Source organism: Pseudophryne corroboree, chromosome 1, assembly GCF_028390025.1.
Source record: "Pseudophryne corroboree isolate aPseCor3 chromosome 1, aPseCor3.hap2, whole genome shotgun sequence".
NCBI lineage: Eukaryota > Metazoa > Chordata > Amphibia > Anura > Myobatrachidae > Pseudophryne > Pseudophryne corroboree.
Window position 1 is genome coordinate 548,000,735 of NC_086444.1, and position 27,452 is coordinate 548,028,186.

At 47.7% G+C, this 27,452-nt stretch overlaps 1 protein-coding gene across 5 annotated transcripts in view; it reads left to right on the forward strand.

Moving 5' to 3' along the window:
- LOC134898490 (RNA exonuclease 1 homolog) overlaps positions 1-27,452 on the forward strand; it is a 279,518-nt gene that overhangs the window by 75,196 nt on the left and 176,870 nt on the right. For all 5 annotated transcript variants that reach the window (XM_063914100.1, XM_063914099.1, XM_063914101.1 and 2 more), the window contains exon 3: positions 25,159-25,218. In XM_063914100.1, the coding sequence (XP_063770170.1) occupies positions 25,159-25,218 (60 nt within the window). The remainder of the gene's footprint in view (positions 1-25,158; positions 25,219-27,452) is intronic.

Genomic DNA, 27,452 nt, shown 5'->3' on the forward strand with positions numbered 1-27,452 from the left:
CAACATTATCACCACATGTGGCGAAAATATGTTGCGTGGTGTGAGGCCAGGATGGCCCCACAAAGAAATTTCAACTCGGTCGTTTCCTGCATTTCCTGCAAACAGGAGTGTCTATGGGCCGCAAATTGGGGTCCATTAAGGTTCAAATTTCGTCCCTGTCGAATTTCTTCCAGAAAGAATTGGCTTCAGTTCCTGAAGTCCAGAAGTTTGTCAAGGGAGTATTGCATATACAACCCCCTTTTGTGCCTCCAGTGGCACTGTGGGATCTCAACGTAGTTCTGGGATTCCTAAAATCACATTGGTTTAAAACCAGTCAAATCTGTGGATTTGAAGCATCTCACATGAAAAGTGACCATGCTCTTGGCCCTGGCCTGGACCAGGCGAGTGTCAAATTGGTGTTTTTTTCTCAAAAAAGCCCATTTCTGTTTGTCCATTCGGACAGGGCAGAGCTGCGGACTCGTCCCCAGTTCTCTCCCTAAGGTGGTGTCAGTGTTTCACCTGAACCAGCTTATTGTGGTGCCTTGCACCTACTAGGGACTTGGAGGACTCCAAGTTGCTAGATGTTGTCAGGGCCCTGAAAATATGTTCCAGGACGGCTGGAGTCGGGAAAACTGACTTGCTGTTATCCTGTATGCACCCAACAAACTGGGTGCTCTTGCTTCTAAGCAGACTATTGCTAGTTGGATGTGTAATACAATTCAGCTTGCACATTCTGTGGCAGGCCTGCCACAGCCAAAATATGTAAATGCCCATTCCACAAGGAAGGTGGGCTCATCTTGGGCGGCTGCCCGAGGGGTCTCGGCTTTACAACTTTGCCGAGCGGTTATTTAGTCAGGGGCAAACACGTTTGTAAAATCCTACAAATTTGATACCCTGGCTAAGGAGGACCTGGAGTTCTCTCATTCGGTGCTGCAGAGTCATCCGCACTCTCCCGCCCGTTTGGGAGCTTTGGTATTATCCCCATGGTCCTTTCAGGAACCCCAGCATCCACTAGGACGATAGAGAAAATAAGAATTTACTTACCGATAATTCTATTTCTCGGAGTCCGTAGTGGATGCTGGGCGCCCATCCCAAGTGCGGATTGTCTGCAATACTTGTACATAGTTACAAAAATCGGGTTATTATTGTTGTGAGCCATCTTTTCAGAGGCTCCGCTGTTATCATACTGTTAACTGGGTTCAGATCACAGGTTGTACAGTGTGATTGGTGTGGCTGGTATGAGTCTTACCCGGGATTCAAAATCCTTCCTTATTGTGTACGCTCGTCCGGGCACAGTACCTAACTGAGGCTTGGAGGAGGGTCATAGGGGGAGGAGCCAGTACACACCACCTGATCGTAAAGCTTTACTTTTTGTGCCCTGTCTCCTGCGGAGCCGCTATTCCCCATGGTCCTTTCAGGAACCCCAGCATCCACTACGGACTCCGAGAAATAGAATTATCGGTAAGTTAATTCTTATTATACAGCAGCTACTGGGTTAACACTACGTTACTGTGTGATTCCTGGGTCATATAGCGCTGGGGTGTGTGCTGGCATACTCTCTCTGTCTCTCCAAAGGGCCTTGTGGGGGAACTGTCTTCAAATAGAGCATCCCCTGTGTGTGTGGTGTGTCGGTACGTGTGTGTCGACATGTCTGAGGTAAAAGGCTCCCCTAAGGAGGAGGAGAGCAAATGTGTGAGAGGGTGTCTCCGTCGACAATGCCGACACCTGTTTGGATATGTGAGTGCGCTGAGGTGAATTTATTGCACAAAAGATTAGAGAACAGACCGGAAATCTACCCATGTCTGTCCCTATGTCACAGAGACCTTCAGAGTCTTAAAATGCTCACTATCCAAAATAATAAACACTGATATCGACACGGAGTTTGACTCCAGTGTCGACTACGATAATGCAAAGTTACAGCCAAAATGGCTGAAAGGTATTCAATATATGATTATTGTAAGAAAAGATGATTTGCATATCACTGATGACTCATTTGTCCCTGACACAAGGGTACACATGTTAAGGGGAAGAAAGCTGAGGTAAATTTCCCTCCTCTCATGAGGAAAAAGAGCGGGAATCTCCAGACGAGACTGCAGCTTCCCACACAAAAATTCTCAGGCAGTATCCTTTCCCCACTAGGGCCAGGATTTGATGGGAATCTTCCCCTAGGGTGTCACGTTTGCACAGAAGGTAGCACTAGCTATTCTCAGGGATCCTGCAGATAGCGTGCACATTCTAGTACACTACTCAGACCGGCGATTGTGTCGGCATAGGTTTATAGCGCTGTGGCAGCGTGGACAGGTACCTTATCAGCAGAGGTTGAGACCCTAGTATGCATATAGATATATGTATGTATGTATGTGTATATATGTATATATATATGTATGTATGTGTGTATAGATAGATATATATATATATATATATATATATATCTCTATATATCTCTATATCTTAGGAGATAGATTCTCTATCATGCCCAAAGAGACATTGAGTATACTGGGTCTTAGAGTCAAAGCTATGTCGATTTCTGCTTGACGTGTCCTGTGCAATGGACAGATGATGCCGACTTAAGAGGCATATGGAAGGCTGAGGATTGTGTGGAGAAGGGTTCTCTGACCTGGTCTCCACAGCTATAGCTGGTAATTCTGATATTTTGCCTTATATTCCTGCACAGCCTAGGAAAGCACGACATTATCAAATGCAGCCTTTCGAATAAAGAAACAAGAAGTCCGAGGTGCGTCCTTTTCTTGCCAGAGGCGGGGGCAGAGGGAAGAAGCTGCACAACACAGCTAGTTCCCAGGAACAGAAGTCCTCCCCGGCCTCTATAAAGATCCACCGCATGTCGCTGGGGCTCCACAGGCGGAGCTATGCCCGGTGGGGGCACGCCTTCGTAAGTTCAGCTACAAGTGGGTTCACTCCCTGTTAGATCCCTGGGCAATAGATATTGTGTCTCAGGGATACAAGCTGGACTTTGAGGAGATGCCCCCTCACCGACGGCCCTGCCGGCTTCCCCCCACGAGAGGGAAACAGTGTTAACTGCAATTCACAAATTGTATCTTCAACAGGTGGTGGTCAAGGTTCCCCTCCAACAAGGAGGGGGTTATTATTCGACCATGTTGTAGTCTCGAAACCAGACGGTTCGGTCGGACCCATATTGAATTTAAAATCCCTGAACATATACCTGAAAAGGTTCAAGTTCAAGATGGAATCGCTAAGAGCGGTTATTGCAAGCCTGAAAGGGGGAAATGTTATGGTGACTCGGGACATAAAGAATGCATACCTTCATGTCCCCATTTATCCACCTCATCAGGCGTACCTCAGAATTGCGGTACGGGATTGTCATTACCAATTTCAGACGTTACCGTTTGGTCTCTCCACGGCTTTGAGAATATTCACCAAGGTAATGGCGGAAATGATGGTGCTCCTGCGGAAGCAAGGTGTCACTATTATCATGTACTTGGACGATCTCCTCATAAAAGCGAGATCAAGAGAGCAGTTGCTGAACAGCGTATCACTTTCTCTGGAAGTGTAACGGCAACACGGCTGGATTCTATATATTCCGAAGTCGCAGTTGGTTCCTACAGCTCATCTGCCTCTCCTAGGCATGATCCTAGACACAGACCAGAAAAGGGTTTATCTCTCGATAGAGAGAGCTCAGGAGCTCGTGACACTGGTCAGGAATCTATTAAAACCAAAACAGGTGTCAGTGCATCACTGCACTCGAGTCCTGGGAAGGAGGGTGGCATCATACAAGGCCATTCCCTTCGGCAGGTTCCATACGAGGACCTTCCAATGGGACTTACTGGACAAGTGGTCCGGATCACATCTTCAGATGCATCGGTTAATCCCCTTATCCCCCAGAGCCAGGGTGTCTCTCCTGTGGTGGCTGTAGAGTGCTCACCTTCTCGAAGGTCGCAGATTCTGCCTTCAGGACTGGGTCCTGGTGACCACGGATGCAAGCCTCCGAGGGTGGGGGGCAGTCACACAGGGAAGAAATTTCCAGGGGCTGTGGTCCAGGCAGGAAACTTGCCTTTACATCAATATCCTGGAAGTAAGGGCCATATACAACGCCCTAAGTCAAGCGGAGACCCTGCTTCGCGACCAAACTGTTCTGATTCAGTCAGACAATATCACTGCAGTGGCTCATGTAAACCGCCTAGGCGGCACAAGGAGCAGGGTGGCGATGGTAGAAGCCACCAGAATTCTTAGCTGGGCGGAGAATCACGTAAGCGCACTGTCAGAAGTGTTCATTCCGGGAGTGGACAACTGGGAAGCAGACTTCCTCAGCAGGCACGACCTCCACCCGGGAGAGTGGGGACTTCATCAAGAAGTCTTCGCGCAGCTTGTAGGTCGGTGGGAACTGCCACAGGTGGACATGATGGCATCCCGTCTCAACAAAAAGCTACGGAGGTATTGCGCCAGGTCAAGAGACTCTCAGGCGATAGCTGTAGACGCACTGGTGACACCGTGGATGTTCCAGTCGGTTTGTGTTTCCTCCTTTTCCTCTTACCCAAGGTGCTGAGAATCATAAGGAAAATAGGAGTGAGAACAATACTCATTGTTCCGGATTGGCCAAGAAGGACTTGGTATCCAGAGCTGCAAGAAATGCTCACAGAGGACTCATGGCCTCTGCCTCTAGGGCAGGATCTGTTGCAGTAGGGACCTTGTATGTTCCAAGACTTACCGCAGCTGCGTTTGACGGCATGGCGGTTGGACGCCGGATCCTAGTAGAAAAGAGGGATTCCGGATGAGGTTATTCCTACGCTGATAAGGGCTAGGAAGGACGTGACGGCTGAACATTATCACCGTATACGGCGAAAATATGTTGCTGGGTGTGAGGCCAGGAATGCCTCTACAAAGGAAGTCCAGCTGGGCCGTTTCCTTCACTTCCTACAGTCGGGAGTGACTTTGGGCCTAGAATTGGGGTCCATTAAGGTCCAGATTTTGGCCCAATCCATTTTCTTTCATACAATAACTAGCTTCTCTACCTGAAGTTCAGACGTTTGTAAAGGGAGTGCTGCATATTCAGCCCCTTTTCTCTAACGTCCTAGTGGATGCTGGGGACTCCGTCAGGACCATGGGGAATAGCGGGCTCCGCAGGAGACAGGGCACATCTAAAAAGCTTTTTAGGTCACATGGTGTGTACTGGCTCCTCCCCCTATGACCCCCCTCCAAGCCTCAGTTAGGTTTTTGTGCCCGTCCGAGAAGGGTGCAAACTGGATGGCTCTCTTAAGGAGCTGTTTAGTAAAGTTTTTTTTTAGGTTTCTAATCAGTGATTCCTGCTGGCGACAGGATCACTGCAACGAGGGACTTAGGGGAGAGACTTGCAACTCACCTGCGTGCAGGAGGATTGAAGTTTTAGGCTACTGGACACTGAGCTCCAGAGGGAGTCGGAACACAGGTCAGCCTGGGGTTCGTCCCGGAGCCGCGCCGCCGATCCCCCTTACAGACGCTGAAGAAAGACGGCGGAACGGAGGTCCGGAAACAGGCGGCAGAAGACTTCACAGTCTTCAGAGAGGTAGCGCACAGCACTGCAGCTGTGCGCCATTGTTGCTACACGGCTCACTGACACGGTCACGGAGGGTGCAGGGCGCTGCTGGGGGCGCCCTGGGCAGCAATATAAATACCTATTTGGCAAATAAATACATCACATATAGCCATTAAGGCTATATGTATGTATTTAACCCAGGCCAGTTTTCCTAATAACCGGGAGAAAAGCCCGCCGTGAAAGGGGCGGAGCTTATTCTCCTCAGCACTCAGCGCCATTTTCCTGACCAGCTCCGCTGGTGAGGAAGGCTCCCACTCTCCCCTGCACTACAGAAACAGGGTTAAAGAGAAGGGGGGCATAAATTGGCGATATAATTATATATTAAGAGCCCATATATAGAAACAACACCTTCTAGGGTTGTTATATACATTATGGCGCTTTTGGTGTGTGCTGGCAAACTCTCCCTCTGTCTCCCCAAAGGGCTAGTGGGTCCTGTCCTCTATCAGAGCATTCCCTGTATGTGTGTGCTGTAGGTCGGTACGTGTGTGTCGACATGTATGAGGAAAATGTTGGTGAGGAGACGGAGAAAATTGCCTGTAATGGTGATGTCACTCTCTAGGGAGTCGACACCAGAATGGATGGCTTACTTATGGAATTACGTGATAATGTCAACACGCTGCAAGCCGGTTGACGACATGAGACAGCCGGCGGACAAATTAGTATCGGTCCAGGCGTCTCAGACACCGTCAGGGGCTTGTAAAAACGCCCATTTACCTCAGTCGGTCGACAGACACTGACACGGACACTGACCCCAGTGTCGACGGTGAAGAAACAAACGTATTTTTCCTTTAGGGCCACAAGTTACATGTTAAGGGCAATGAAGGAGGTGTTACGTATTTCTGATACCACAAGTACCACAAATAAGGGTATTTTGTAGGGTGGGAATAAACTACTTGTAGTTTTGCCTGAATCAGATAAATTAAATGAAGTGTGTGATGATACGTGGGGTTCCTCCGACAGAAAGTTATGGGCGGTATACCCTTTTTCCCGCCAGTAGTAAGGGCGAGTTGGAAAACACACCTTAGGGTGGACAAGGCGCTCACACGCATATAAAAAACATGGCGTTACCGTTTCCAGATACGGCCGCCCTCAAGGAGCCAGCTGATAGGAAGCTGAAAAATATCATAACAGTATATACACACATACTGGTGTTATACTACGACCAGCAATCGCCTCAGCCTGGATGTGCAGCGCTGAGGGGGCTTGGTCGGATTTCCTGACTGAAAATTTTGATACCCTTGACAGGGACAGGATTTTATTGTCTATAGAGCATTTTAGGGATGCATTTCTATATATGTGTGATGCGCAGAGGCATATTTGCATTCTGGCATCAAAGAGTAAATGTGATGTACATATCTGCCAGACGAAGACACGACAGTGGTCAGGTGAGGCAGATTCCAGACGGCATATGGAAGTATTGCCGTATAAAGGGGCGGTCCATTGGACCTGGTGGCCATGGCAACAGCTGAAAAATCCACCTTTTGTTACCCCGAGTCACATATTGGCAGAAAAGGACACAGTCTTTTCAGTCTCAGTCCTTTCGTCCCCATACGGGCAGGCGGGCGAAGGCCAGTCATATCTGCCCAGGGGGAGAGGAAAGGGAAGAAGACTGCAGCAAGCAGCTCATTCCCAGGAACAGAAGCTCCTCACGGCTTCTGCCAAGTCCGCAGCATAACGCTGGGGCCGTACAAGCGGACTCAGGTGCGGTAGGGGGTCATCTCAAGAGTTTCAGCAACACTCGCAAGGGAACTCCGGGATCCTACATGTAATATCCCAGGTGTACATTGGAAATTCGAGACGTCTCCCCCTCACACAATTCACAGGCTGTATTCCCAGCAGGTGATAATCAAAGTACCCTTCTTACAACAAGGAAGGGGGTAGTATTCCACACTATATTGTGGTACTGAAGCCAACCGGCTCGGTGAGATCTGAAATATTTGAACACTTACATACAAGCATTCAAATCAAGATGGAGTCACTCGGAGCAGTGATAGCGAACCAGGAAGAAGGGGACGATATGATGTCACTGGATATCAGGGACGTTTACCTACAGGTCCAAATTTGCCCTTCTCACCAAGGGTACTTCAGGTTCCTGGTACAGAACTGTCACTATCAGTTCAGACGCTGCCGTTTGGATGGTCCACGGCGCCCCGGGTCTTTACCAAGGTAATGGCCGGAATGATGATTTTTCTTAAAAGAAACATGGACGCTTTCCTGATAAGGGCAAGGTCCAGAGAACAGTTGGAGGTCGGAGTAGCACTATCTTAAGTAGTTCTACGACAGCACGAGTGGATTCTAAATATTCCAAAATCGCAGCTTTTTCCGACGACACGTCTACTGTTCCTAGGGAAGATTCTGGACACAGTCCAGAAAAACGTGTTTCTCCCAGTGGAGAAAACCAGGGAGTTATCCGAGCTAATCGGGATCCTCCTAAAACCAGGAAAAGTGTCAGTGCATCATTGCACAAGAGTCCTGGTAAAAATGGTGGCTTATTACGAAGCAATTCCATTCGGCAGATTTCCCGCAAGAACTCTTCAGTGGGATCTGCTGGACAAATGGTCCGGATCGCATCCTCAGATGCATCAGCGGATAACCCTATATCCAAGGAAAAGGGTGTCTCTCCTGTGGTGATTACAGAGTGCTCATCTTCTAGAGGGCCGCAGATTCGGCATTCAGGATTGGATGCCGGTGACCACGGAGGCCAGCCTGAGAGGCTGGGGAACAGTCACACAGGGAAAAAATTTCCAGGGAAGTGTGATTAAGTCTGGAGAATTCTCTCCGCATAAATAAGCTTAGAGCAAATTTATAATGCTCTAAACTTAGCTAGACCTCTGCTTCAAGGTCAGCCGGTATTGATCCAGTGGGATAACATCACGGCAGTCGCCCACGTAAACAGAAGGGCGGCACAAGAAGCAGGAGGGCAGTGAAAACTGCAAGGATTTTTCGCTAGGCGGAAAATCATGTGATAGCACTGTCAGCAGTGTTCTTTCCGGGAGTGGACGACTGGGAAGCAGACTTCCTCAGCAGGCATGACCTCCACCCGGGAGAGTGGAAACTTCATAGGGAAGTTTTTCAACATGATTGTGGACCGTTGGCAAAGACCAAAGGTGGACATGATGGCGTCCCGCCCGAACAAAAACGGGACAGGTATTCCGCCAGGTCATGAGACCTTCAGGCGATAGCTGCGGATGTTCTGGTAACACCGTGGGTGTACCAGTCTGTGTATGTGTTCCCTCCTCTGTTTCTCATAACCAGGGTATTGAGAATTATAAGACATAGAGGAGTATGAACTATACTAGTGGCTCCGGATTGGCCAAGAGGGACTTGGTACCCGGAACTTCAAGAAATGCTCACAGAGGACTAAGGGCCTGGGGAGCTAAGAAGGGACTTGATTCAGCAAGTACCATGTCTATTCCAAGACTTACCGCGGCTGCGTTTGACGGCACGGCGGTTGAATGCCGGATCCTGAGGGGAAAAGGCATTCCATAAGAGGTCATACCTACCCTGGTCAAAGCCAGGAAGGAGGTGACCGCACAACGTCATCACCACATGTGGTGAAAATATGTTGCGTGGGTGAGGCCAGGTAGGCTCCACGACGGAAATTCAACTAGGTCGATTTCTACACTTCCTGAAAACAGGAGTGTTTTGGACCTCAAATTGGGGTTCATTAACATTTAAATTTCGGCCCTGTAGATTTTCTTCCAGAAAGAATTGACTTCAGTTCCTGAAGTCCAGATTGTAAAGGATGTATTGCATATACAGCTTTTTTGTGCCCCTAGGGGCACCGTGAGATCTCAACATAGTGTTGGGATTTCTTAAAATCATAGTGGTTTGAACCGCTCAAATCTGTGGATTTGAAATATCTCACATGGAAAGTGACCATGCTGTTGACAAATATCTCACATGGGAAGTGACCATGTTGTTAGCCCTGGCCTCGGCCAGGCGATTGTCAGAATGGGCGGCTTTGTCTTACAAAAGCCCATATTAAAATTTTCCATTTGAACAGGACAGAACTGGGACTCGTCTCCAGTTTCTTCATGAAGGGGTGTCAGCGTTTTCACCTGAAACAACCTCTTGTGGTGCCTGCGGCTACTAGGGACTTGGAGGACTCCAAGTTACTAGACGTGGTCAGGGCCCTAAAAATATATATATATATATATATATATATATATATATATATATATATATATATATATATATATATATATATATATATAGTTAGGACGGCTGGAGTCAGAAAGTCTGACTTGCTGTTTATACTGTATACACCCAACAAGCTGGGTGCTCATGCTTCTAAGCAGTCTATTGCACGCTGGATTTGTAGTACAATTCAGCTTGCACATTCTGTGGCAGGCCTGCCACAGACGAAATATGTAGATGCCCATTCCACAAGGAAGGTGGGCTCATCCTGGGCGGCTGCCCGAGGAGTCTCGGCATTACAACTTTGCCGAGCAGCTACGTGGTCAGGGGAGAACACGTTTGTAAAATTTTACAAATTTTGATACTCTGGCTAAGGAGGACCTGGAGTTCTCTCATTCGGTGCTGCAGAGTCATCCGCACTCTCCCGCCCGTTTGGGAGCTTTGGTATAATCCCCATGGTCCTGACGGAGTCCCCAGCATCCACTAGGACGTTAGAGAAAATAAGAATTTACTTACCGATAATTCTATTTCTCGTAGTCCGTAGTGGATGCTGGGCGCCCATCCCAAGTGCGGATTGTCTGCAATGCTTGTACATAGTTATTGTTACAAAAATCGGGTTATTACTATTGTTGTGAGCCATCTTTTCGGAGGCTACTTCGTTTTGTTATCATACTGTTAACTGGGTTCAGATCACAAGTTGTACGGTGTGATTGGTGTGGCTGGTATGAGTCTTACCCGGGATTCAAGATCCTTCCTTATTGTGTACGCTCGTCCGGGCACAGTACCTAACTGAGGCTTGGAGGGGGGTCATAGGGGGAGGAGCCAGTACACACCATGTGACCTAAAAAGCTTTTTAGATGTGCCCTGTCTCCTGCGGAGCCCGCTATTCCCCATGGTCCTGACGGAGTCCCCAGCATCCACTACGGACTACGAGAAATAGAATTATCGGTAAGTAAATTCTTATTTTTTGTGCCACCAGTGGCACCTTGGTATCTTAACGTGGTGTTGAGTTTCCTGAAATCTCACTGGTTTGAGCCGCTTAAGACCGTGGAGTTAAAATATCTCACGTGGAAAGTGGTCAAAAATTGGCGGTTTTGTCATGTAAAAGCCCCTATCTGGTTGTCCATATGGACAGGGCAGAATTACGGACTCGTCCGCAATTTCTGCCAAAGGTGGTGTCATATTTTCATGTGAACCACCTATTGTGGTGCCTGCGGCTACTCGTGACTTGGAGGATTCCAAGTTACTAGATGTAGTCAGGGCTTTGAAGATTTATGTAGTCAGATCGGCTGGAGTCAGGAAACCTGACTCGCGGTTTATCATGTATGCATCCAACAACCTGGGTGCTCCTGCTTCAAAGCTGGATCTGTAACACGATTCAGCAGGCTCATTCTGCGGCTGGCTTGCCGCCTCCAAAATCAGTAAAAGCCCATTCCACAAGGAAGGTGGGCTCTTCTTGGGCGGCTGCCCGAGGGGTCTCGGCATTACAGCTTTGCCGAGCAGCTACTTGGTCGGGTTCAAACACTTTTGCAAAGTTCTACAAGTTTGATACCCTGGCTGAGGAGGACCTTGTGTTTGCTCATTCGGTGCTGCAGAGTCATCCGCACTCTCCCGCCCGTTTGGGAGCTTTGGAATAATCCCCATGGTCCTTACGGAGTCCCCAGCATCCACTAGGACGTTAAAAAAAAAAAAAATAAGATTTTACTCACCGGTAAATCTATTTCTCATAGTCCGTAGTGGATGCTGGGCGCCCGTCCCAAGTGCAGACTTCTTCTGCAATACTTGTATATAGTTATTGCTTAAATAAGGGTTATGTTATGGTTGCATCAGGTTTGTCTGATGCTCTGTTGTTCATACTGTTGACTGGGTATGTTATCACAAGTTATACGGTGTGATTGGTGTGGCTGGTATGAGTCTTACCCTGGATTCCAAAATCCTTTCCTTGTAATGTCAGCTCTTCCGGGCACAGTTTCCTTAACTGTGGTCTGGAGGAGGGGCATAGAGGGAGGAGCCAGTGCACACCAGTAGTACTAAATCTTTCTTAGAGTGCCCAGTCTCCTGCTGAGCCCGTTTATTCTCCATGGTCCTTACGGAGTCCCCAGCATCCACTACGGACTACGAGAAATAGATTTACTGGTGAGTAAAATCTTATTTTTCCACATTGTTAAACACGCTTGTAGCTAAATTGACGCCCCCTGTGGGACCACCTGTGCCACTGCCACAGTTTATGGTCCCCGCTGTGAACCCGCCATGGGTGGATCAGCTTTCCTCTGTTACAGCATTTGAACCGATCCATGTCCAAATCTAAGGGTCACTCTCGCCCGCATAAGACTGTCTTCTAAAAGGGCCATTACCTCCTCCCGATCCGCAGCCTTAACTGATACGTCTTCCGAGGAGGATGGTGCATATACTGACCCCTCAGACACGGACGCTGATGTTTCAGATGGGGAGGGGAAATCATCCGTGGATTTTCCCGTATTTGATTGAGGCGATATGGCTCATTCTTCAAGTGCTGATTCTGAGCCTGAGACTGTCTCCAAGAAACCTGATAGGTTTAAGAGTAAGAAGGTGGATAAGCAGGTTCTACCCTACTCTAAACACCTGGTTGAAATTAGTGATGAGCGGGTTCGGTTTCTCGGAAACCGAACCCCCCCCCCCCGAACTTCACCCTTATTACACTGGTCCGAGCCATACTCTGATTCTCCCGTATGGCTCGGTTAACCCAAGCGCGCCCGAACGTCATCATCCTGCTGTCAGATTCTCGCGAGATTCGGATTCTATATAAGCAGCCCCGCGTCGCCGCCATTTTCACTTGTGCATTGGAAATGTTAGGGAGAGGACGTGGCTGGCGTCCTCTCCGTTATTGTTGAACTTGATTGTGCACTATTGCTTAATTGTGGGGAGGGCTGGGGAGCAGCTGTATAATATAGGAGTACAGTGCAGAGTTTTGCTGATCAGTGACCACCAGTTATCTGTTCTCTGCCTGAAAAAAACGCTCCATATCTGTGCTCAGTGTGCTGCATATATCTGTGCTCACACTGCTTAATTGTGGGGACTGGGGAGCAGCTGTATTATATATATATATATATATAATACAGCTGCTCCCCAGTCCCCACAATTAAGCAGTGTGAGCACAGATATATGCAGCACACTGAGCACAGATATGGAGTGTTTTTCAGGCAGACAACGTATACTGGTGGTCACTGTCAGCAAAACTCTGCACTGTACTCCTGATATATATATATATATATATATATATATATATATATATATATATATATATATATATATATATATATATATATATATATTCAGGAGTACAGTGCAGAGTTTTGCTGACAGTGACCACCAGTATACGTTGTCTGCCTGAAAAACACTCCATATCTGTGCTCAGTGTGCTGCTTTATTGTGGGGACTGGGGACCATCAGTATAATATTATATAGGAGGAGTACAGTGCAGAGTTTTGCTAACCAGTAACCACCAGTATATGATATATAGCATTACGGTACAGTAGGCCACTGCTGTACCTACCTCTGTGTCGTCATTAAGTATACTATCCATCTAGATTCTCTACCTGTGGTGCATTTCAGTTGTGCAGTGTGCTGACACAGTGACCACCAGTATACTATATATAGCAGTACGGTATGGAAGGCCACTGCTGTACCTACCTCTGTGTCGTCATTAAGTATACTATCCATCTACATTCTATACCTGTGGTGCATTTTAGTTTTGCGGATTACTGACAGTGACCACCAGTGTATATATAGCAGTACGGTACGGAAGGTCACTGCTCTACCTACCTCTGTGTCGTCATTAAGTATACTATCCATCCATACCTGTGGTGCATTTCAGTTGTGCGCAGTATATATAGTAGTAGGCCATTGCTATTGATAGTTACTGGCATATAATTCCACACATTAAAAAATGGAGAACAAAAATGTGGAGGTTAAAATAGGGAAAGATCAAGATCCACTTCCACCTCGTGCTGAAGCTGCTGCCACTAGTCATGGCCGAGACTATGAAATGCCATCAACGTAGTCTGCCAAGGCCGATGCCCAATGTCATAGTAGAGAGCATGTAAAATCCAAAAAACAAAAGTTCAGTAAAATGACCCAAAAATCAAAATTAAAAGCGTCTGAGGAGAAGCGTAAACTTGCCAATATGCCATTTACGACACGGAGTGGCAAGGAACGGCTGAGGCCCTGGCCTATGTTAATGGCTAGTGGTTCAGCTTCACATGAGGATGGAAGCACTCATCCTCTCGCTAGAAAAATGAAAAGACTTAAGCTGGCAAAAGCACAGCAAAGAATTGTGCGTTCTTCTAAATCACAAATACCCAAGGAGAGTCCAATTGTGTCGGTTGCGATGCCTGACCTTCCCAACACTGGACGGGAAGAGCTTGCGCCTTCCACCATTTGCACGCCCCCTGCAAGTGCTGGAAGGAGCACCCGCAGTCCAGTTCCTGATAGTCTAATTAAAGATGTCACTGTTGAAGTACACCAGGATGAGTATATGGGTGTTGCTGGGGAGGAAATTTACCAGGAGGATTCTGATGGTGAGGTGGTTTGTTTAAGTCAGGCACCCGGGGAGACACCTGTTGTCCGTGGGACGAATATGGCCATTGAAATGCCTGGTCAAAATACAAAAAAAATCAGCTCTTCGGTGTGGAATTATTTCAACACAAATGTGGACAACAGGTGTCAAGCCGTGTGTTGCCTTTGTCAAGCTGTAATAAGTAGGGGTAAGGACGTTAACCACCTCGGAACATCCTCCCTTATACGTCACCTGCAGCGCATTCATCAGAAGTCAGTGACAAGTTCAAAAACTTTGGGCGACAGTCCACTGACCACTAAATCCCTTCCTCTTGTAACAAAGCTCCTGCAAACCACACCACCAACTCCCTCAGTGTCAATTTCCTCCTTACCCAGGAAAGCCAATAGTCCTGCAGGCCATGTCACTGGCAAGTCTGACGAGTCCTCTCCTGCCTGGGATTCCTCCGATGCATCCTTGAGTGTAACGCCTACTGCTGCTGGCGCTGCTGTTGTAGCTGCTGGGAGTCGATCGTCATCCCAGAGGGGAAGTCGGAAGACCACTTGTACTATTTCCAGTAAGCAATTGACTGTCCAACAGTCCTTTGCGAGGAAGATGAAATATCACCGCAGTCATCCTGCTGCAAAGCAGATAACTCAGGTCTTGGCAGCCTGGGCGGTGAGAAACGTGGTTCCGGTATCCACCGTTAATTCAGAGGCAACTATAGACTTGAATGAGGTACTGTTCCCCGGTACCAAATACCATCTAGGTTCCATTTCTCTAGGCAGGCGATACCGAAAATGTACACAGACGTCAGAAAAAGTCACCAGTGTCCTAAAAAATGCAGTTGTACCCAATGTCCATTTAACCACAGACATGTGGAGCAGGGCAGACTCAGGACTATATGACTGACAGCCCACTGGGTAGATGTATTGCCTCCCGCAGCAAGAACAGCAGCGGCGGCACCAGTAGCAGCATCTCGCAAACGCCAACTTGTTCCTAGGCAGGCTACGCTTTGTATCACCGCTTTCCAGAATAGCCACACAGCTGAAAACCTCTTACGGAAACTGAGGAACATCATCGCAGAATGGCTTACCCCAATTGGACTCTCCTGGGGATTTGTGACATCGGACAACGCCAGCAATATTGTGCGTGCATTACATCTGGGCAAATTCCAGCACGTCCCATGTTTTGCACATACATTGAATTTGGTGGTGCAGAATTATTGAAAAAACGACACGGGCGTGCAAGAGATGCTGTCGGTGGCCCGAAGAATTGCGGGCCACTTTCGGCATTCAGCCACCGCGTACAGAAGACTGGAGCACCACCAAACATTCCTGAACCTTCCCTGCCATCATCTGAAGCAAGAGGTGGTAACGAGGTGGAATTCAACCCTCTATATGCTTCAGAGGATGGAGGAGCAGCAAAAGGCCATTCAAGCCTATACATCTGCCCAAGATATAGGCAAAGGAGGGGGAATGCACCTGACTCAAGCGCAGTGGAGTATGATTTCAACGTTGTGCACGGTTCTGCAACCCTTTGAACTTGCCACACGTGAAGTCAGTTCAGACACTGCCAGCCTGAGTCAGGTTATTCCCCTCATCAGGCTTTTGCAGAAGAAGCTGGAGACATTGAAGGAGGAGCTAAAACAGAGCGATTCCGCTAGGCATGTGGGACTTGTGGATGGAGCCCTTAATTCGCTTAACCAGGATTCACGGGTGGTCAATCTGTTGAAATCCGAGCACTACATTTTGGCCACCGTGCTCGATCCTAGATTTAAAACCTACCTTGTATCTCTCTTTCCAGCAGACACAAGTCTGCAGAGGTTCAAAGACCTGCTGGTGAGAAAATTGTCAAGTCAAGCGGAACGTGACCCGTCAACAGCTCCTCCTTCACATTCTCCCGCAACTGGGGGTGTGAGGAAAAGGCTAAGAATTCCGAGCCCACCCGCTGGCGGTGATGCAGGGCAGTCTCGAGCGAGTGCTGACATCTGGTCCGGACTGAAGGACCTGCCAACGATTACGGACATGTCGTCTACTGTCACTTCATATGATTCTCTCACCATTGAAAGAATGGTGGAGGATTATGAGTGACCGCATCCAATTAGGCACGGCAGACAGTCCGTAGGTATACTGGCAGGAAAAAGAGGCAATTTGGAGGCCCTTGCACAAACTGGCTTTATTCTACCCAAGTTGCCCTCCCTCCAGTGTGTACTCCGGAAGAGTGTTTAGTGCAGCCGCTCACCTTGTCAGCAATCTGCGTACGAGGTTACTTCCAGAAAATGTGGAGAAGATGATGTTCATCAAAATGAATTATAATCAATTCCTCCGTGGAGACATTTACCAGCAGCAATTGCCTCCACAAAGTACACAGGGACCTGAGATGGTGTATTCCAGTGGGGACGAATTTATAATCTGTGAGGAGGGGGATGTACACAGTGAAAGGGGTGAGGAATCGGAGGATGATGATGAGGTGAACATCTTGCCACTGTAGAGCCAGTTTGTGCAAGGAGGGATTGATTGCTTCTTTTTTTGGTGGGGGCCCAAACCAACCAGTCATTTCAGTCAGTCGTGTGGCAGACCCTGTCGCTGAAATGATGGGTTCGTTAAAGTGTGCATGTCCTGTTTATACAACATAAGGGTGGGTGGGAGGGCCCAAGGACAATTCCATCTTGCACCTCTTTTTTTTTTTTTTTTTTTCTTTAATTTTTCTTTGCGTCATGTGCTGTTTGGGGACAATTTTTTTGGAGTGCCATCCTGCCTGACACTGCAGTGCCACTCCTAGATGGGCCAGGTGTTTGTGTTGGCCACTTGTGTCGCTAAGCTTAGCCATCCAGCGACCTCGGTGCAAATTTTAGGACTAAAAATAATATTGTGAGGTGTTCAGAATAGACTGGAAATGAGTGGAAATTATGGTTATTGAGGTTAATAAAACTATGGGATCAAAATGACCCCCAAATTCTATGATTTAAGCTGTTTTTTAGGGTTTTTTGTAAAAAAACACCCGAATCCAAAACACACCCGAATCCGACAAAAAATTTTCGGTGAGGTTTTGCCAAAACGCGTCCGAATCCAAAACACTGCCGCGGAACCGAATCCAAAACAAAAACACAACCCGAAAAATGTCCAGTGCACATCACTAGTTGAAATGCATCAGGAATCCTGAGAAAATCCGGGAACAACGTTTACACCGAATAAGAGACTGTTGGCTCGCTATCCTCTCTCGGCGGAGGTGTGTAAAAAAAAAAATTGGGAAACTCCTACGTCTGTAGACTCTCATGCGGTGCGTATGGTTGTTTTCTCTGCTCTACCAGTGACTACCGTCACCTCTCTGAAGGAACCAACGGATCGTCGTGTGGAGGGCTGTTTAAAAGCGATTTTTATACCCTTTCTGGGGCTGTACAAAGGCCAACTATTGCAGCGACTTGGGCTGCTGAAGCTGTTGAGGCGTGGGCTCAGGAACTCGAGGCGGAACTGCCTTCTGATGCATCTGAGCATGCTCGACTATGTGTCTTCAGTTTGCACAGATCTGGGTGCAGGAAGCAGTATCTCTAGGTTTATGCTTTTGCTTTCAAGAAGCACCCTCCTCGAAGGTTTTTTGTACCAGCCCGTCTCAGGTAGTGACGAAGGCCAGGGCTTTGTTAGAGGCAGTTCAGAAATTGCTTCAGTCAGGAGTAGTCATTCCAGTTCCTCCTGCACAACGAGGACAGGGTTTTTACTCCAACCTGTTTTTAGTTCAGAAGCCAAATGGGTCATTTTGGCCCATTCTCAATCGCAAAATACTGAACAAATACATTTGGGTACCTCGGTTTCACATGGAGACGTCGCTTTCCATCATTTTGGCTATGGAACCAGGGGATTATATGGTATCCCTGGATATACAGGATGCTTACCTACATGTTCCTATAGCACTGTCCCATCAGTGGTATCTCGGGTTTGATATCCTCCAGCATTTTCAGTTCCAGGCCCTACCTTTTGGGTTAGCCACAGCTCCCAGAGTATTTACCAAGATTATGGTGGTAATGGCAGCTTATCTCCGCCAGCAGGGGATAAGAATATTTCCATACCTTGACTATCTTTTAATCCTGGCACAGGAATTGTTCTTATGTCATCTGCAACAGACAATAACGTGTCTGCAGAACCACGGGTGGCTCATAAATTGGGCAAAATTGTGTCTGGTTCCGTCACAACGGATGACTCACTTGGTGGCTGTATTGGATTCAGGTCTTCAGAGAGTAAGTTTACATCTGAATAAGAGATCTGATGCGCCTGATGGGTTTGATGGTGTCAACGTTCGACATGGTGGAGTATGCACAATTCCACTCAAGGCCTCTGCAGCGTCTGATTCTTGCCAAATGGAATGGATTGCATCAGACAATAAAAACCAGACTGTTTCTTACGATAGAAGTAAGAAGGTCATTAGCTTGGTGGCTACAGACATCCCATCTGGACAAGGGAAGACCCTTTTGGATATCAGATTGGGAAATTCTGACGACAGACTCCAGTCTCCAGGGCTGGGGAGCAGTGTCAAGAAGGTTATGTTTTCAGGGGCAGTGGACCAAGGAAAAAAGTTGCCTGCCAATAAATATATTGTAACTTCGGGCCATATACATGGCATGGATTCAGGCAAAAAACATTCTTCGGGGAAACCAGTCCAGATCCGCTCGGACAATGCGATGGCAGTAGCGTACCTCAACCATCAAGGAGGAACTCGCAGCTGAAAAGCGATGGAGGTAAGTCGCATACTAAAGTGGGCAGAACTTCATCATCCAGCCTTGTTCGCAGTGTTCGTTCCGGGAGTCCTAAACTGGGAAGCGGACTTTCTCAGTCGACACGCCATTCAGGCTCTACACTCGGAGGTTTTGAAACTCTAGTAGACAAGCGTTGCGAGAGAGATCTTGTGGCGTCCCGTCTGAATAACAAAGTGCTCGCATACGGGTCAAGAACAAAGGATCCTAGAGCGATCTTTGTGGATGCCCTGTTGGTGAGATGGGGTTTTCATCTGTCTTATGTGTTTCCTCCAATCACCCTATTACCCAGGGTGGTGAGAAAGATAAAGCAAGGAAAAGGTGCTGTGATAATAGCTCCGGCTTGTCCCAGAAGACATTGGTACACAAATCTGCAGAGGATGTTGCTGGATGTTCCACTTCTGCGCCCTCAATGTCCAGATCTACTGATGCAGGGTCCATGTTATCACAGACATCTGGATCGACTGTCTTTGATGGCGTGGCTCTTGAAACCTTTATCCTGAAGTCAAGAGGATTCTTACAACAGGTAATTCAAACTATGCTCAGAGCAAGGAAACCTTCCTCAGCTCGCATTTATCACCGAATATGGCAAAGCTATATTCATTGGTACAGTGAACGGAAAATGGACCCTAAATCTTTCAGTTTCCAGGGTCTTCGCATTCCTTCTGGCAGGAATGGATAAAGGCTTGAAGGTGGCTTCCTTGAGAGTGCAAGTGTCAGCATTGACTGTATGGTTCCAAAAGAAAATTGCCAATTTACAGCATGTGCGTACTTTTTTCCAGGAAATGCTGTGCATTCAAACCTCCTTTTGTTCCTCCTATAGTGACTTGGGTCTAGTCCTGAAAGCCCTTCAAGTTGCCCCGTTTGAACCACTTAAAGAGTAGCAGTTTTAGGGGCATTATCATGTTGTTGTTGTTTGTTGTTGTTGTTGTTCAGATAGATCTAATTATGAGAACTGCTCTGGGAATCTTCCGAAGGGGGCAGTATTCGCAAATACGCGCTATAGCGCGTATTTTACACGGATCTGAAGGCGGGGACTCGCTTTTCAAAAATGTGAGGGTCCCCGGGGACGCGCTCCACTGCAGCCAACTCCTTGTAAACTGACAGCGACGGCGCTTCTTGCCCGTACAGAGCGGAGGTGGAGCCTTACAACTGGCAGTCTGGCGGTGCCCCCTCCCCCTCCTGGTCACGTGCAGCGGCTTCACACGGGGGCCGGGCAGAGAGAGAAGACGGCTCTGCGGCTGCTGTACGCTGTGCTGCGGGCGGGAGGTGATTCGCCAAGACTGTGAACTGCAGCTCCCTCCCAACCCGATATCTGCCTCCCTCTCTGCTGCCTCCAGTGTGCTCTCCCACGATCTGTGTGAAGGAGAGCAGCGGTGATCGGCCAGGAACCTCACCTCCAGCCCCTGCCGTGCTCTGCCACCACACTGCTGCCGTGAGAAGAGAGGGCTGCACCATTACCATCAGGTGTCCTCAGCATCCCTACGGACGCCCAGCTAGCGGGCCTGTGACACGGGAGCCAGTTCCCGAGGTGGGAACAAACTTCTTCTCACCACTTTTACCTGACGGAAGCAGCACAGGGCCCTGGTGCGGAAGGTACATTGCCATATAGCAGGCGGCAGAGTGGGAGTGAGGTGCATGCACGGCACGGAGTCCTAGCTTTCATGTCCATGGGTATGTAACTGAGTTGATCACCTTGAGTAATCTGTGCTCTCTAGAGTAGCTTTGTAGTAAGTGTGCCCCATGTACAGAGTCTTTAGTATATATAGCATTAAGGTATATGGTCTTCTTTACTGTGCTGCGGCGTGCTCTACCTGGTGCAATGTGTATAACGGCGTGCTCTACCTGGCGCATTGTGTATAACGGTGTGCTCTACCTGGCGCAGTGTATATAACGGCGTGCTCTACCTGGCGCAGTGTGTATAACGGCGTGCTCTACCTGGCGCAGTGTGTATAACGGCGTGCTCTACCTGGCGCAGTGTGTATAACGGCGTGCTCTACCTGGCGCAGTGTGTATAACGGCGTGCTCTACCTGGCGCAGTGTGTATAACGGCGTGCTCTACCTGGCGCAGTGTGTATAACGGCGTGCTCTACCTGGCGCAGTGTGTATAACGGCGTGCTCTACCTGGCGCAGTGTGTATAACGGCGTGCTCTACCTGGCGCAGTGTGTATAACGGCGTGCTCTACCTGGCGCAGTGTGTATAACGGCGTGCTCTACCTGGCGCAGTGTGTATAACGGCGTGCTCTACCTGGCGCAGTGTGTATAACGGCGTGCTCTACCTGGCGCAGTGTGTATAACGGCGTGCTCTACCTGGCGCAGTGTGTATAACGGCGTGCTCTACCTGGCGCAGTGTGTATAACGGCGTGCTCTACCTGGCGCAGTGTGTATAACGGCGTGCTCTACCTGGCGCAGTGTGTATAACGGCGTGCTCTACCTGGCGCAGTGTGTATAACGGCGTGCTCTACCTGGCGCAGTGTGTATAACGTGCTCTACCTGGCACAGTGTCTATAGGAGGTTCTACATGGTGCAATGTGAATTGGCACTTTTATGTGGCCATTCCCCTTCCCCATGAAGCCATGCCCCTAAATTTTTGCGGCGCGCCTGCGGCGCGCACAGCCTGTAGTTTCGGCTCTGGGAGGTGGAGCTCCAATTCACTTTCTGCCAAAGGGCACCAAAATATCTAGTTAAAGCTCTGGGGCAGAGTGTCCTGCATGCTACACAGCCCAGCAGCATTGTCACCCCATTCCCCCACCTTGCAACACTTCTGTAGTGTCCAAATAAGATTAATATTAATAAAAACCTTAATTCCGATGGAACTCAGAAAAGAACCTGTAGGACCCCAATTTTTAAAAGTGAGGGGTCCCTGGGACCCACCTTTTTTGTGCTCAGCGCGATCACTGGGGGGTGTTTAAGTTCCACCTTAATAAAGAAATTGTAGTTCCGGCTTTCCAGGTCCCGGGCTTTTCTGCGGGAGATGCGTCGCTGGACGTGGTCTGTGCATTAAGGATCTACATGGATCGTACCAGTGCCATCAGAAAGACAGATTCTTTCTTTCTTCGTTCTCTATGGTTTTCACAAGAGAGGATGGCTTGCTACTAAACAGACGCTGGCAAGATGGCTTCGAATTACTATTTCAGAAGCATATTCTAGAGCTGATCTCCCTGTTCCGGCTAATGTCTCTGCTCACTCTACTCGTAAGGTAGGTCCATCATGGGCAGCACAACGTGGTGCTTCAGCAGAACAGATATGTAAGGCAGCCACATGGTCTTCCATTAACACATTCATTAGACATTATGCCTGGGATACCTTTGCCTCTCATGGCGCTGAATTTGGGCGAAGGACTCTCCTGTCCAATCAGGAGTGTCCCCACCATTGAATTGCTTTGGGAAACACCATTGTTATCCTGTGGACCCTGCTGGAGAAATATACGTTATGGTAAGAACTTACCGTTGATAACGGTATTTCTCCTAAGTCCACAGGTTCCATAAGAATCCCACCCTGATGCACCTGATTTGAGGATCCTTTTACTCACTAACCTCTTCCCTTTTGTACAGAATGGTGTGCATGTGTGGTGTTATCGCCTGGTTAGGGCTATCTATGATGGTCCTGCCTTGAGCTTTGGAATACAACTGATTTGCCTGAGCAAGGAGGCAGGGATATATGGACAGGCCCGTTGCATGCTGGGAGGCCGGAAAAGCTTTGACCGATTAGTGCAAATCCGTTGTCGCTTCATCATATCCCATTGTTATCCTGTGGACTTAGGAGAAATACTGTTATCAACAGTAAGTTCTTACCATAACGTATATATTGTGCACCTATTTACTTGCGATTGTGATAAATATAATGGTCAGCCCATATGGACTGCAAGGCGCACAGGAACTCGCATCGCAATCCACACGAAAAGGACAAGAGATGTGACACTTCATTTGAATCGTCGCAGCAGTTCGTCACAATCACGTAAAGAGCCCATATTGCACTAGTGAATGGGGGCCTTTAGTTATCCGTGATCCAAAACATTGCATATAAAATGTAACCTTATTTGGTGTATAATGGTGCCATGCAAGTGATATGACCTGTGAAGCTGAGAGGGGACAGACCTTAAAATGGGATTAAATGGTCATGCAAGATCTGAAAAAAATGGTCAGTGGCATGTTTATCCTAGCAGTAGTGAGATTGAGTATGTAAGGCAGATGGTACAGTGCAGAGTTTGGTACGGACATGTGGAGCACTAGTGTGTTGTACAGTAGTGCAGAGCATTGTTATGGGTACTTTTGGAGTATGGTCATTATGGTGTGATGTGTAATTGATTAGGGAAATAAAAGGATGCTGCACTGTAAGAGCAGCACTGAGACATCAGGAGATAGACCTAATAAATGCAGACATGAAACCAAAGGGTAAGAAGTGGGCCTGCTACATCTAACTGTCCCAGTACTGATGAGACTGTCCTGGTTTGTGTAAAATGTGGAGTTTTCACCAAAAGTGTGTTTCTGGGTGGCTATAGGTAGCGTTCATAGGATAGTGGATGGTTATTTTGTCCCAGTTTTGGGTTTCGGAGTTGTTGGGAGGTTTGCTCATGACAGATTACTTTCTACAGATGTGTCCTCGTACATCAAGCCTCATTACGCCATGTATTACAAGATGCCTGGAGTGAGCCACAAGGTCCCATGCATCTCTAACGTTGGGCATTCTCTTCTTTGGCTGAAAATGCATCTTAATCACAGTGTGGTGTGACTACGACACGCGAAAAGACTCTGCTGATTAATTTGATATAGAACACTTGTATTGTCTGAGTCTGTAATGGGAGCATAATAAAACCTGTATAGGGCTGCTACATTGTATGCAGATACGGATATTCAGTCGCACAAAGATATACAAGTGTCGTATCACATTAATCGGCACAGTCTTCTCATGCATCCTAGTCACATTGTGTTGCGACTAAGACATTTCCGTCAAATAAGACTCAAAATAGATACAGAATGCTAGATTCTCTCAGGACCTTGAGCGACAAGAGGGGCTGTAGTTCGTAGAAGCCTAACTAAACTAATAAGAATCGTAGTGGAGACTGGAATAGTTTTCTGGGTAGTATAGGTGGGAGTAGGATAACCTGTAATAAAAAAGATGACTTTATAAACTGCATTGGAAAAGATGGGAGGGTCTCTTTGGGGTGGGCTGTACCAACAGCAAAGTATGGTCAAACTTTAGAAAACTGCAATTTTCGACGGTTTCCTGCAATCTCTTATGTATCAAGCTCCAGAAAGTGACACTTTCCAGAGATTGTACTTGATAAGGTTCTTTTTCTACAGAATTCCTATGAGCGGGATCCAAAGCATCCACAGCTGCACATGTGCAGTATCACTCCTGGGTCATAATCCTGGAAGTTCTCACAATACAAAGCACAGCTCTTATCTGAAGAGATGTCCTTTTGCACATGTATAAATAATATAGCTAGTAGGACGACTTATATTATTGACATACTGTATTTCTATGAGCAGGACACAATTTACTAAATTAAAGATCTTGGTCCATAGATTTGCAGAAATATATTTTACATTGTAATTGGTTGCTTTGTTTCAGAGTTATGTGGCAAAACGTATGCCAGCCATATGCGATGCATCACCATTGTGCTCTGGCAAATTGCACCTGCTGGGTGACGTATACATGTGGTCTGGAAACTGTGACCGTTATTTACAGCCACCTACTAAGCAGGGGTTTTTCGAAATATGACTAAGGGGGTGAAAAGGGGTAAAATGTTCCTCCCAGCAAACTTTTGCCTGGTTGAAACTGGGCACATCAGCCAATTTGTACTTATTCATGACAATGGCATGCATGATACGTCCTGCCCTGGGTATGGTATAGAATTCCTTAACTGGAAGTCTTCTAGGCAGGAGTAAATGAACTCCTGTACCACCTTTGATATTTCCGAGGGTATGTTGTCTGTAGAAACCTAGTATTGGTATGGAATGAAATTCATTGGCAGAACTTTTTAAGAATTGTGACTATTGGGCTTCCCACTATGGGTGAGATGTATCAAGCCTTGAAGAAAAGTGAAGTTGCCCGAAGCAACAAATTGGCATCTGTCCTTTATCTAGCCCAGTCATTGAAATGACGCAGATTGATTGCTTTGGGCAACTACTCCACTTTATCTCTCTAAGGCTTGATACAGCTTCCACTATGTGTTCTATTGATATGATCACCCTTCTTCTCCACCAACAGGACCAAGGAGAGCCTGCACTGGCTGCTGCACATATTGCAGGAACCGATGCTGGAACACAAGTAAGTGATGTTTTGCATTTCATTTATCAGACAAAAGTAGTGTCTGAAAGCTGGTTAGTATATTTATTAACCTAAAAAAACAAGCTACTTAAAAGGATAAATGGTACAACACACACGAAGGTGTAGAATATATCCATTAACAATAGGAACAAATAAACCTAGTTTTAGGATTTTTCTTGGTTTCAAGTTTATTAACCACTGTATACACCATAAAAGTGAAAATTAAAATTAATGCTTGACAGACTTAACATTTTTAAGGTAGTTTGATGCCTTCAGGGATAGAAAGATAAATTAAAGGCTGTGGGGTATATGCAATTGGCGGCGAATCGCGGCAATTTTTCGCCCGTTTTTTAATTCGACACAATTCGACCGTCGAATTCCGGCAAGTGGGTGCCGGAATTCAACATATTCAATAAAAAACTGATTCGACAGTCCCGCTGTCGAAAAACGGCCGATTTGACGGATTTTGATCCGATTTTTGAAAAAACTGTAAAAAACCCGAAAAAGCATTGCGTGGGGTCCCCCCTCCAAAGCATAACCAGCCTCTGGCTCTTCGAGCCGGTCCTGGTTCTAAAAATACGGGGGACAAAGAGTAGGGGGTCCCCCGTATTTTTTACACCAGCATCGGGCTCCACTAGCTGGACAGATAATGCCACAGCCGGGGTCACTTTTATACAGCGCCCTGCGGCCGTGGCATTAAATATCCAACTAGTCACCCCTGGGTACCCTGGGGGAGTGGGGACCCCTTCAATCAAGGGGTGTACCCCGAGCCACCCAAGGGCCAGGGGTGAAGCCCGAGGCTGTATCGTCGTCGTCCCCCCCCCCCCCCCCCCATATCCAAGGGCTGCGTATGGGGGGCTGATAGCCTTGAGAAAATTGAAAGAATATTGTTTTTTCCAGTAGTACTACAAGTCCCAGCAAGCCTCCCCCGCAAGCTGGTACATGGAGAACCACAAGTACCAGCATGCCGGAGAAAAACGGGCCCGCTGGTACCTGTAGTTCTACTGGGAAAAAAAATACCCAAATAAAAACAGGACACGCACACCGTGATAGTAAAACTTTATTTCACACATGTCGACACATACATACTTACCTATGTTCACACGCCGACCTCTGTCCACTTGTCCAAGTAGAATCCACGTGTACCTGTGAATACAATTATACTCACCTGATCCAGTGTCCAGATTATAATCCACGAACACCCGGACCAAACGGACTGAAAGGGGTCCCATGTTTACACATGGGACCCCTTTCCACGAAGGCCGGGACCCCACGTGACTGCTGTCACAGAAAGGTCCCTTCAGCCAATCAGGAAGCGCTACTTCGTGGCACTCACCTGATTGACTGTATGCGCGTCTGCTGGCAGACAGCGCATCGCACAGCTCCCTCCATTAGTTTCAATGGTGGGAAGTTTGCCGTCAGCGGTGGGGTTACCGCGGGTGATGGACCGCAAAGTTCCCACCATTGAATATAATGGAGAGACTTTGCGATGCGCTGTCTGACAGCTCAGACGCGCATAGCCAATCAGCAGAGTGCCAGGACGTTGCGCTCGCTGATTGGCTGAAGAGACCTTTCTGTGACAGCAGTCACGTGGGGTCTCTGCATTCGGGGAAAGGGGTCCCATGTGTAAACATGGGACCCCTTTCAGTCCGTTTGGTCCGGGTGTTCGTTTTTTTTTTTTTGCCAAGTACGTGGATTATAATCTGGACACTGGATCAGGTGAGTATAATTTTATTCACAGGTACACGTGGATTCTACTTTGACAAGTGGACAGGTCGACGTGTGAACAAAGGTAAGTATGTATGTGTCGACATGTGTGAAATAAAGTTTTACTATCACGGTGTGCGTGTCCTGTTTTTTTCCCAGTAGAACTACAGGTACCAGCGGGCCCGTTTTTCTCCCGCATGCTGGTACTTGTGGTTCTCCAAGTACCAGCTTGCGGGGGAGGCTTGCTGGGACTTGTAGTAGTACTACTGGAAAAAACAATATTCTTTCAATTTTCTCAAGGCTCAGTCCCCCATCCGCAGCCCTTGAAAGGGGGGGACAGCCTTGGGCTTCACCCCTGCCCCTTGGGTGGCTGGGGGGGACCCCTTGATTGAAGGGGTCCCCACTCCCCCAGGGTACCCCGGCCAGGGGTGACTAGTTGGATATTTAATGCCACGGCCGCAGGGCGCTGTATAAAAGTGACCCCCGGCTGTGGCATTATCTGTCCAGCTAGTGGAGCCCGATGCTGG